Source organism: Halichoeres trimaculatus, unplaced genomic scaffold, assembly GCF_033239565.1.
Source record: "Halichoeres trimaculatus isolate MK-OKI-2021-1 unplaced genomic scaffold, fHalTri1.1 fHalTri1_scaffold_21, whole genome shotgun sequence".
Taxonomy (NCBI): Eukaryota; Metazoa; Chordata; class Actinopteri; order Labriformes; family Labridae; genus Halichoeres; species Halichoeres trimaculatus.
The window spans coordinates 5,290,948-5,304,012 of NW_027437199.1; the positions used below are offsets into that span (position 1 = coordinate 5,290,948).

General features: G+C 41.1%; 1 protein-coding gene across 1 annotated transcript in view; it reads right to left on the reverse strand.

Annotated features, from left to right (window-relative positions):
• The window catches only part of pawr (PRKC, apoptosis, WT1, regulator), an 89,690-nt gene that overhangs the window by 9,121 nt on the left and 67,504 nt on the right, over nucleotides 1–13,065 (reverse strand). The window contains exons 4-5 of the mRNA XM_074698743.1: nucleotides 7,781–7,815; nucleotides 744–855 (exon numbers count right to left, since the gene is read on the reverse strand). Coding sequence (XP_074554844.1) covers nucleotides 744–855; nucleotides 7,781–7,815 — 147 coding nt within the window. The remainder of the gene's footprint in view (nucleotides 1–743; nucleotides 856–7,780; nucleotides 7,816–13,065) is intronic.

Genomic DNA, 13,065 nt, shown 5'->3' on the forward strand with positions numbered 1-13,065 from the left:
TCAGGGCCGACAGTTTGACCAGTGAATTAAAACACTAATGTTCATGTTCATGAATCAGCATCATCATGAGTGCAGCGTCCGGAAGGACATTACTTTTTACTGTACTTGAGTTGTGCACAATTCTAGTTGTAATGGAAACACCGGCAAGGCACAATTGTAATTTATCCAAACTTTAAACATTTTTGCTTTGATTTTGCTAAAAGGTGTAATGGAAACGCAGATAGTACCTGTGATTGGGACATCGTTTCTCGTGGATTCCTGTGCAGAACTGTAAAACCTTAGCTGTCACCATAAAGCTCCTCTTTTTTTCTTCAAGGAGCTGTTTGAATTTTCTCTGGTCGGTTGGTTAAAGTAGTTAAAAAGTTACAGGTTTTACAGAATTATCCCTGCAGCTACATCATAAAGCGTTTTGCCAATCCCATACATTCAATCTGCAAAATTTATGGCTGTGAGACTTACTAGTCTCAGACTTACTTATGTACTACCACAGCGTGGAAATCCTCCTGAAGACTGCCCTGGAGGAGGATGTGAAAGCAGCGAGTATAGCTGATGGATTTTAACACATTGTCTTAATATTTTGCTGAAAACTGGAAGATGAGCAAAGTGATCTTTCTACCATTGGACGACTTCCCAAGTCTGAGTCTACAGTTTTCAACCCCTGCAGACAGGTTTTGCTTCAGTAAGGATAACGGTTGCAGGAAAAGTTGTAAGGAGACAAAATGAAGACAGTGACATGGACCCACCCTCTCCAGCTCCTCGATCCTCCTTTCCAGACTTCCTGTCGCTGCAGCGCCTCCGTCTCTGCCGTGACGGTTGTGTCTCTGTCTCCCCCTCCCGACCCCGTCCTCCTCAGCGCTGCAACAAACATGAAAAAACATTCAGGTAAAACACCAAACACACAATGAAACTCATTTCAGCCCTCACATGGAAACCAAAGCTGTGAAAGCCGTGATTCATGTGACGGTCCCCACTCCACAAAGTGTCCGGCGCCGTCTCCACAGAGGCTGTTTGAAGGTATGAATCACGGCCACTTTATCAAACTTCAATAGGATGACACATCCATCATCAAACGAGCAGGTGGGAATATCTTCTGCGTTTCTGCCCTTTCAATTTGCCATGCATTATTAACGGCCCTCTGCCTTTTATTCCATTAATGGGAAAAAGAAGGAGGAGGTTTACACTGAGGAGCAGAAACAATTTACATTTATCGGCTTCAAACAGGGCGAGGAGAAGAGCGGACTGCAGGAATAAAACAGCACTTTAAAGGTGTGTCTCATCTCCACTTTGGTAAGAATTCACAAACTCGTTTTATTCTCTAACTGACCTTCTTTCAGTTATTATCGATTTGGAAACTTGGAAGGAGCAGCCCGTTCTGTAACCGCCCCCTCCAACAAACTGTCAGATTGAGCCAGGTTTAAAAAGATCTCCCTGGAAATGAAAGGACTGTGGAGTCTGGAGACATGCAGGCTTTTCTGTAGGAGGCTGTCTGCATATTTCTGCAGCTGAAACAAACAGAAACGCTGCTGGCAAGACAAAGAACAAACACTACTCCTTTGTACCATCTGGACTCTTTTCAGGATCTGCCAAATATGATGTCCCCATTATTAGACAAGTTTACAGACGAGTTTACAGACGAGTTTACAGACCACTTTACAGACGAGTTTACAGACCACTTTACAGACGAGTTTACTGACGAGTTTACAGACCACTTTACAGACGAGTTTACAGACGAGTTTACAGACAACTTTACAGACCACTTTACAGACGAGTTTACAGACGAGTTTACAGACCACTTTACAGACAACTTTACAGACAACTTTACAGACAACTTTACAGACGAGTTTCAATGGGCTTCACAGACAACTTTACATACATGTTTATGGACAACTTTACAGACCAATTTAGATGACTCTACAGACAACTTTACAAACGACTTTGGACGACTTAGACAAGTTTACACTGGATTTTAAAGACAACGTCAGACGACTTTTGACAACGTAACAGACGACTATACAACCCACTTTACAGACAACTTTAAAGACTACTTCAAAGACCACTTAAGACGACCGTACAGACCACTTTGCAAACCACTTAGACAACTTTACAGACAACCTGAGAGACAACTTAACAGACAAGTTTACACTTGACTTTAGTGATGACTTTACAGACAACTTCACAGACAAGTTTACACTGGACTCTATGGACAACTTAATAGACCACTGTAGACGACTTTACAGACAAGTTTACGGACAACCTGACAGACGACCTAACAGACATGTTTACACTGAACTTTACAGACAACTTTACAGACCACTCTAGACTACTTTACAGACAACTTAACTGACAAGTTTACACTGGACTCTACAGACAACTTAACAGACCACTTTCAACGATTTAGACGACTTTACAGACAACCTGACAGACGACTTTACAGATAACTTTTGACAACTAATCAGATGACTTTACAACCCACTTTACAGACAACTTTAAAGACTACTTTAAAAACCACTTTAGACGACTATACAGACCACTTTGCAGACTACTTTAGAAAACTTTACAGACAACCTGACAGACGACTTAACAGACAAGTTTACACTGGACTTTACAGATGACTTTACAGACACACACTCTATACGACTTTACAGACAACTTTACAGACAAATTTACACTGGACTCTACAGACAGCGTTACAGACGACTTTAGACGACTTTACAGATGACTTTAGACGACTTTACAGACAACCTGACAGACGACTTTACAGATGACTTTAAAGATGATAATACAGACGAGTTTACACTGGACTTTAAAGACGACTTTACAAACAACTTTACAGATGACTTTACAGACGAGTTTGGACTCAGAGATCAAAGGCAGTAGCAGTTAAACTCGTCTCAGAAAATTGTCTGTGTACTGGGTGATAAAGGTTCAAAGGAAACACAGGGGAGACAGAAATACAGACAAAAATCAGGTTTTAGCTGCTGAGGTTTTACAGTGTGTGTTTAAACCACTTTTCAACCCAGACACTCTAATGTTTGAGTCTACGATGCAGCATCTGAAATTTAACAGACTGGTAGAAAATGCAACGACTATAGCAACAGTACAAATACAGAACAAGAAAATTAATTTATTTAAAAAAATTTTTTTTAATTTAATTTAATTTTTCTTCACAAAAAATAATCTTAGATAAGAGAGACAGAACAAGTTTGTGAGGACAGCTGCAAAATTGAGAAAATGTCTGATACTTTGACATTATTAATTTTCAGATTTGTAATACAATTAAGTCAAAAATTAATGAGAAAAAAATGCCTCAGATTTGTGAGAAACAAGGGAAACATTTGCAAGATCATGACCCCTGTAAAAGTTTCAATTTTGTGAGAATAAAAAAAAAGTTTAAAAGTTTGCAAGAAAAAGTTAGAAATTTGTGAACTACAGTCACAAATTAATAAGAAGAGAAATTTGCAAATCAGAGGAAAATGTTTTAGAAAATTTTCAAAATTTATTTCATTTTAAAATCACAAAAATTCTGAGGAAAAAATGTTGATGATTTTCTAACTAAAAGCTCCCAATGTGAAAGATTTTGGGGTTCAGAAAACTGCAAATTTGTAAACAAATGTCTTAAATTTAGAGGTGATAATTTTGTGAGCATAAAAGTCACATAGTACTAATACAAACTGTTATAAATTTTTGAGGAAAGAAGTTAAATACTTGCGATTGTACTGAATCATAGTTGTTGTAAAAGTTGCAAATTTATAAGAATAAAGAAACTGATTTTGGAGGAAAAAAACTGCTGCGTGTATGTCAGAAAAAAAAGAAGCTCTGAAAATTTAAAGAAAAAAAATGCAAGTTTCTCTCGAAAAAGTTGCAATATTGTGAGACAAAAATTCAAAAATTTGTGAAAATATTTTAAATTTTAAAATAATTTAATAAAATTGACAAAATATGAGGGAAAAAATGTGTTTATCTGTGAGAAAATGACCTAAATTTGTGACATTACAAAGTCACAATTTCTGTCACGGATCTGTAAATAAAGAAGGAGTAAAGAAGTAAAGAAGCAAGTTTGAAAGAAAAAAGTTGCATATTTATGAGATAAAGTCTCAAACTTATGAGAAAAAACCAGGCCAGATTTATAGGAAAAAAAACGGAACCCTGAAACTCTGAGTTGAAAAAGTTTTTAAATTCTGAGAGGTATTGAAAAAAAGGGAAATAATCAGCTGATGTAAATGAATGATGGGCTGACCTCATGTGAAGCTGTCTGACCTGATCAGTCTGTTACAGCTGCTCACCTCGTAAACATTGAGGTCGTGGTTTTACCAGACTCCTCTAAAGAGAAGCAGGTTTATAAAAAAACTTCTTTCACAGTTTTCTTGTCAGAAATTTGCAGTGAAAATTTTCACTTTCACATATTTGTCCAAAACATCAGAGTGCTCCTGAAGTAAATATCACACTCTGTATTTCTGACTCTGAAAATGTGGAGTGAAGGGAACTGAGAGGATGTGATTCAGGACTCCAGAGAGCTGATCCCCAGGGTGGAAACTTCCTGTTTGGTTTTTTTTTGTATCTCTTTGACTCAGCTCGGCCTTGTCTTCTATCCTTTACTGATGCTTAGTTTCCCCAAACACAAGTCAAAAGCTTGTTTTCTGTGCCCTGAGGCTTTTTTAAAGGGACCAACGTCTTATTTTACTCACAGAGAGACGAACATTAGAGCGACCATCGCTTCTGATCAAGAGCCGGTCCTTGAAACGCTCGGCTTAGTGCTCGCCCACGCCGACACAAAGTGAATTCATTTGTCTCCCTCATTGTAGCCCTTCATGGCCACTTGTCCTTTATCAGCACACACACACACACACACACACACACACACACACACACACACACACGCTCAGGCACTCAGCAGGTGTTGAAGCTAAGCCTAAACAACCATGGCCTCGATACTAAATATCCCACCATGGCCCATTAGCGCCCTGCAGGGGGCGCTGTGGAGGGGGGGAAGCGGCTGGGCCAATCAGATGCTCTTTGGAGCCTCAGCAGGAGGGAGGAGGGAGCAGACAGCAGCAGGGACAGGTACGACAACGACTCCTATGGACTCAGGTGTCAGTATGAAATAAACAAAAACACAAACACGATACACAACCAGCGACATCATCGACACAGTTTGACATCTCCACCGAGTTTAAATTAGGGCTGAAGTTTTCTGAGGACAACAGGGATAAAAACAATCTGGATCAAGAGGTTGAGGATGGAGATGAACGCTGTATAATTCCACAAGTAGTTTAAACCAAGGAACAACATCTGGTTTCAAAAATAAAACCTGTGTAAAAGTGCTCAGAGTTGCAGTTTGTCGACAGTTTGAGTCTACAACCACTCTAAGCAAAATAAAAACTGAGTTTAAAACACTTATTTACAGATTTATTTGCACAGACTTCATTCTCACAATCTGTGCATCTCTAATTATTTTCTCTCAGGCCTAATTTACTTAAATTTACTGAAATTTAAGAGCTTAGGATGCCTGAAAAATAATATTGAGGGGTCAAAACCCTGATTGTGAACATCCTGGTGTGTGCAGTGTGTGTTTATTTCCCAGAAAATGTCACCAAATGGAGAAACCATAAGCCAGGTTCACCAGCTGACTTAGTCTGGCTGTGGACGAGCCTCACTCAGGCCAGGTATCTAAGAAACTGCATTTATTTTTATTAGGGGAGGTTGATACCACATTTTTTCATACTGATACCAGTATGAGTACTCTCTCTTGAGCACTCAATAATACCAAGTACTGATACTACTTGTACTTTTGATACATAACGTTTCAATTATTCGTGACAGATCATTTTGAGCTGGTGAAAACTCTGAGTTTTTTTTAAATAAAAAATCAAAAGTGCAAAAAAATACCCAAACAACTGCCACAGTTTTAGTAATCTTTGTTAAAAAAAGTGAAGTGCAATATGAAATAGTTTAACTGTCAACTCTCCCTGGTTCATTCATATTGTCTAAACAGTAGGGCTGCAACGATTGGTCGACATAATCAACTCGTGGACTACAAAAAAATTCATCGATGTAATTTTTAACAGTCGACGCCAGGGGGTAATACTCATTTGTAACTTCAGTTCACAGCATGAGGTGCTGTGTTATTGGATACTTTTATGGAAAAAGATCACTAAGTTCATACGTGAGGAATATTGATGAGGAAAAATCTCCACTCCCAGAGAGCGCTGTGCGCTGACGGAGGCTCTGACGGAGCCTGACAGCTCCTGGAGTTTAGTGTCTGATAACGTGATTTAGAGAGTCTCCTTCACTCTCTGTTACAGACAGTTTTTCAGAATCTCAGTCACAAACTAATGTCAAAACTCCCCTAACTTTTGAAAAGAGAGGACATTTATCTGATGGAGCTCTCACTCTCAAGCTCACACTGCACCGGTAACACTCAGCGGAGAGGAGGAGGGGTGGAGTGCGCATGAGCGAAGTGGAAATAGCACATGTAGAGAAACGAAACTAAACGCGTTGTCATGGAGAGCTGGGAGAGAGTCAGACGGGATCATACAGAGAGCAAAGCCCCAATAAGCAAATAAACATTAAGCCCAAAGTCACTAACAAGCGGTTTGTCCAACACTGCGAACAACAACTTCATTTCCTGTTACCTGCTTCATTCATTTTGAGATTTATTTTGAGTTTTTTTTATACTTTACTTATATTTTTATGTCATCATGAATGAAATAAAGACAAACAAACAAACAAACATGACACAGGGCTGACCAATCAGAGCTGAGAACCTAACTCTGGGTAAATGCAGTGAAATTGCAACACACAGGTTGAATTTTAAAGGTCTGCACATTTTAAAGGCCAAGAAAAGAATAACTAATAGATGAGTCAACATTATAAATAATTGTTAGTTGCAGCTGTACTAAACAGGAGCTGATGCACGTTTACCATGGTGTCAAACTGCAGCAATGTAGCACCAACTACTGGGAAGGAGGACTTGAGTATGGGCTGCTGGTATCAGCAACCTTCACGAGTACCAATACCTTCAATTAAGGCAGATACCTGGTGTCAGTATTCATCCATTCCTAATTTTTATACCTTTACGCCTGTTATCCATACAAAACCACGGCTTTAAAGCAATATTTTCTGAAAAACTCTGGCCAAAGTGACGATTTTTGAGAACTTTGGTTTCATGGTTTTGTGTAAACGCCAGGTTCTCAAACATCACAACTGAATGACAGGGGCTCATTCTGATTGGCTGGCACAGGTTTTACGTCTGAAAATTACTACAAAACACAAGTTTGAAATGCCTTGAGCCGCACTTATCGGTGGGTTTGTCTGAAGGTATTTTTAAAAACGACTGAGGGGGGTATTCGTTTCTGAAAATGCCCAGCTACGTGTCTACAAGGTCTGAAACAAGAAAATAAAATCTTTCCAGACTAAGACGCCATTTTCAAATGTTTTTCCTTCAGGTTGTTTTGGGACATGAAATATTTGAAGCCTCTTATCAAAACCCAAAAGCAACCTTCACAGGATGGAGCCTCACATTTCCAACTCCAAACCTTTCAGAGCGAATGATAAACTCTCAGCACTCAGCCAGCAACAACAGAGCAGCGTCTGAGGTCCAGATGGCGTCCTGTCAGCTACCGCTCAAAACACTCATCCTTCTTCAGCGAGGAAGCAGAAAAAGAGCCACTCTGAGGGGGAAAATAAAGCGTGACGCAGCAGAAGACGGCCCGTTGGATCCCTTCATCCTCTGACACATCAGCAGATAAACTCAGCGTGAGCAGAATGAAATGAGTCTCACCTCTTGTGGCGCCCGCTCCCGGATCTGGGGGTATCCTGAAACAAAAAGAAAGAGCAAAACATTTAGTGAGGAAACAAAGGGAGCAGAGAGATATGAGAAAGAGTTCAGGAAGGTATCATCGCTCCTGTTGGTGCGCCTCAGGAAGGAGGAGGAGAAATCACCGCGTCCCATCGACTGGATAAAGGAATCTATCAGCGGCGGCGTTAATAGAAAGCCTTTAGGTTGTGCAGGAACGCCGCTGATATATAGATGAGCTTTGCTGCGTTTAATAGTTCGACCTCAGAGCCTTGAGTTGTACAAGGCAATCGTGTTTAGCAACGCTGAGGTGAATGTTTATCTTCTTTTTCCATTAGGGGCTGATCCAAAGCTTGTTCAGATCCATACAGCGCCGACCCTCCAATAAAGACGCCGCAGGGGAAGAGCCGCCCTGGAAAAATGAGGCACTGTGAGACAAACACACGTCTTCCCCCTCCTGAGGTCTCGTGCGGTGAAGGGTCCCGGGTTTGATGGAGCGGCCTTGGCTCTGTTGGGATCCATCAGTCAGAAGTGGGCAGGGAAACGCTTCGCCTGAATCTCCGTGCAGCAGCCTCTCCGTCTCAGTGACATGTCGTCTGTTACTGCAGGACGAAACTCGGCCTTCATCTCTTCACGGCTCAGGCCAGGAAAGATTTACTGAGACGGAGTCAGAGAGAAGCTCCAGGTCGGGGTCTGAATAACGCTTCATCTGCACACGAGGTCGACAGACGTCTGGATTAAAGAGGAGCGAGACGGTTTCCAAGGATCAGGAGAAATCTAAACTCACTTTAATCAACACTTCTTTCCCTCCTGTAACTTTCTCAGTCAAAGACGAGGAGGAAGACGGAGGGGGTTATCGAAAGAGGAAGAAAAAGATGATTTGAAACACAACAGGGAAAGGCAGAGAAGATAAGGACAAAGATAAAGATGAAAAAAGAGAATGAGGAGGAAGACTCAAAAAAGACAGGAGAAAAACAAGGAAAAGGAAAGGATGACAAGAGAAAAGATGAGAAAAGAAGACAGAGATACAGAAGATGAGGACAAGGAAAAGGGAGACAGAAAGATCAAGTGCAAGAAGACGAGGAAGAAGCCAAGAGGAAAAGTAAGAAGAGGACAGGGAAAAGGAGACAAGGGTATGAGGAACATGAGGACAAGGAAGAAGAGGACAATGAAGACAAAATAAAACAGGATTACGACAATGAGGACCAACAGTTAAGGAAGAAGAAATCAAAGAGGATGAGGACAAAGGGGACAAGGAGCAAAAGTTTAAGGTAGGGGACATGGATAAGAGAAGAAAAAAAGACAAGGAAGAAAATAATAAAGAAAAAGAGGAAAAGGACAAGGAAGAAGAATGTTAAAAGGACAAAGAGGACCAGTAAGTAAAGAGGACAAGATGGTAAGGACAAAAGGGAACGGGAAGAAAACACAGAAGACTACAAGCAAAAGAGCAGAGAGGACAAGGAAGAAAGACACAGAGAAGGCTAGAAAAAAGATCAGGACAACAAGGACAAGGAAGAATAAAACAGAAGACAGGAGAAGAAGGGGACAAGGAAAAAGCAGACAAGAAAGACCAAGTGCAAGAGGAATCAAAGAAGCCAAGAGGAAAAGGATGATGGTGAGGAATAGGAAGAAAGAGGAGACAAGGGTATAAGGGACGAGAGGAGATAACAAACTAAACTTCAAAGAGGATGAGGACAAAGAGGACCATGAAGTAAGAGGCAAAAGTTTAAGGTAGGGGACATGGAGAAGGGAAGAAAGAGGACAAGAAAGAAATTAATAAAGAAAAAGAGGACAAAGATGACAAGGAAGAAGGATGTGAAGAGGAAGAAGAAGAGGACAAGATGGCAAGGACAAAAGGAAACAGAAAGGAGACTAGAAGCAAAAGAGCAAGGTAGGGGACCAGAAGGAGAGGAGAGAGGACACGGAAGAAAAAGAGGAAGATTTCTAAAAATCATGACGAGGAGAAGGAAGGAAACGAGGAACTAATGCTGAAAAAGAGAAATGTTGGAGTTAATGATGAAGAGGAGGGAAGTAAAGATGATGAGGATGAGATCCTGCACTGACATCTCTGAGGTTGGGTTTTCCAGCTTTTGTTTCGTGGTCTCCAGAGTTTCCTGTCCTGAGGTTGACCACACAGACATCATTTCCCACAGTCCTCTCAGAGAGCGCCGCAGCAGAGGAGGAGGAGGAGGAGGAGGAAGAGGAGGGATGCTGTCTAAATGTAAATGTGTGTTTGCTCTCACACTGCCGCGCTGTACTGTAGCCTATATAAACCATAAGGAGGAGCAGAATAAAGGGTTGACCTGGAAACCCTGACAGACGATTCCCAAGAGGAAATAATGTTTGTTTTGAGGATTCAGCGGATGATTGGAATAAATCTGTTTGTGAGGAAGACTCAGAGTCAGCGGACAAAGGTTTGAAATATCAAATTCACAAAGTTTCCAAAGTTTTTAACGACAGCTGATCCTCCTCGGCGTGGATCTGCACGGACTACACTCAGACCAAAACAATGAGACACATAAAAGCACTGATCCCTAAATAATCAGTTACATTTTTAAGCTCTGACAACATAATGAAGTGGTGTGAGAGTCTGACAGTCTAAGAAGTCTCTCCGAGCCAGCGTCTCCACCTTCATTCAGAAATATGAAAAGAAAATAATGTTTGTGTCCGTCTCCATCCAGACTAATCATTTCTCTGTATTCAGGATGTTTTTATCGACTGAGTTTTTCTTTTCTTAAAGTGAGTGTTTCACTCAGACTGGGTTTCTTCTCTGAAATTGCTCCCATGAGCCCGTCCTGTCTGCTGCATGAATCTGTGAGACAAGGTCAGCCTAATTCACGTTCTTCACTGAGCACAATTCACGCCTGTGCAACTTTATTTATCATGCTCCAGCTGCACTGACAGCTCCCATAAGCCCCGCTGAGGATACACAGAGACAAATACCAACAATAAAACACACACTTTATCACTGAACTCACTCTGATCACTGCTTAGTGTGTGTTTCTCTCAGTGTGAGAGCTCCTCTAATGTTTGATAGGAGCACATTCATCTTTCTCTGACGTTTACAGCTTGATTTGATGGTTGATTTATGTCCTGACAGCTCATTAAAGTTAGAAAATCTCGTTAAATACACCTCCTCTGCCCAACTGGCTGCTCTACACTGCAGCGCTCCAAAAACACTGATAAAGATTAGAAAGTTCCTGCAGGTTTTTAATTAAGCTGAGTTTGGATCATGGAAGAAGAAATGTTAAATTTATCCTCTGCAAAGATAAGATGCATGACTGATGGATAAAGTGTCAGAAACATTACATATTTCATAATTTGCATGCAAAGCTAACTAATATACAGGATGACATTTATGCACTTCAATCCCCTACAGCCTGCACTGGAAAAAAATAAAATCTTATCAAGTGTTTTTGTCTTGTTTTCAGGAGAAAATGCACTTTTTAGACTCAATAGGCTCTAATTTTGTAGACCAGCTGCAAGCGCAGGCGCACCTGCCCTGCGCCGGCATTCGCCGCGCGGACAGGGCGTGACTGGCGCACTTTGCAAGTTTCCTGCAGTGCCAAGAGAGGCGCAGTCAAGGCGCAGAGGAGCGCAGAGCTGCGCGTCCACGCCTCCCTCCGCGCAAATGGCAGAGAGGGAGGAGAAAAGCCGTGAGTGGGTTTAACACAGCTGAGCGCTGTCTTCACCAATCAAATGAGCGCCTCTCCTCGCCTTTAAATGCCCTGCGGCCGAGGCACAGCGTCTGATTGGTCCGAGTGATCCCCAGCACGCGGAAACAGTGTGCTGGAAAGAGCCGGCAGCGGAGACAGTCAGAGCCGCTGTCCCTGCAGCAGGAGAATGGACAGCAGGGCGCATCGGAGGACACGAAGTGGGGGGACTTTAAAAAAAATCAGCAGCTGGTGATTGGACGACCGTTCTGATTGACACACTCACCACGGACCAATCCACATCAAGCCACGGTATGACGTAGCTTATGTGAGCCGATGCTTCTAAGAAACAATAAATGAACAACTACTAGATCATGAGAAACAGCTGTGAAAAAGGCGTTAGACGACAGCTGCCGTTTTTATAAATTTAACTTAAGAATCAAAGAAACACTGGAAAGTACGAAAGTCTGCTGACGTCACGTCTGCTCCCACAGCTCCTGCCTCTCTTCCCTGATTGGGCCGGTTAGAATTTAGCCAAGTGAATTTGTTGGTCATTGGAGCCTGACAAGATGGACCTGCAGGAGTTCAGAAACTGAATCAGGCAGGTCCATCTGCTCTGCAAGGTTACTAAATTTGTGCCTTTAAACAATGATTGAATTATTCTACTGCCATTATTCTACTGCCATTATACAGACAATTTTAAGTGTTAGTCTAGAAAATAATAAACCTGCAACATGCCCTTTAAGTCTAAAAAGACATTAATTACTAAAAATACGATAAAAACTAGGGCTGTCATTTTAACGCGTTAATTAGATTAATTAATTACACCGCAAATTTACGCGTTATAAAAAATAACGCAGATTAATCTGGATCCCAAACCCGCGGGGTGTTCAAAAACGCACTTATTTTCAAATGTCTGGCATTTACAAACCGTTTGTCCTACCTGGAAAAGTGGTATTCTCATCAGATTTTCAAATTTCCTACGGTCCCTGAATGTATCACACCTGACGTCAGCAACATGCTTTAGACCGGGGAGGAAGCAAGAGTGGTTCCAAATCTCGTTTATTCACACGCCCTTTTTGAAAATCTGCAGAAAATCAACCGTTTGCTCTAGCTCAATTCTGTAAAAAACAGATAATTCTACACTCTTTACTGCTTTAAACAAGCCCTGAATGATCAATATTTGTCCTGTATTTAAATTTAAAGAATTCTTTGAAAATTTGCTTCCATCTTCCTGGTGTCATGTTTCAGCTCTGCACCAATGAGCAACAGTTTGTGTGTTCAGAGCATGTTAAACTGAGAATACTTCACTTTTCTTTGATCCAAGACTTGAATTAAGTGTTTTGTACATAGTTCCTCACAGTTTTTAGCCTTTAGCCCTGGTTCTCCTGACCTCATAGAAGTATAGAAGTTCATATTGTAGTGAAAATTGAGTCCACATCGAGTAAAAATGTGAACAGAAGCAAAAACCGTCCTAAAAATCAAATTAGCTTATCTTAGGTGCAGGAAGATAGAACCATAAAACTTTTTTCATGTGTTTCTTGTGCCTCAGGGTACCTAAAAATGTGTTGTATATATTCCCCTCTTATTTTTAAATGTTTCTTAATGTCTTTTAAT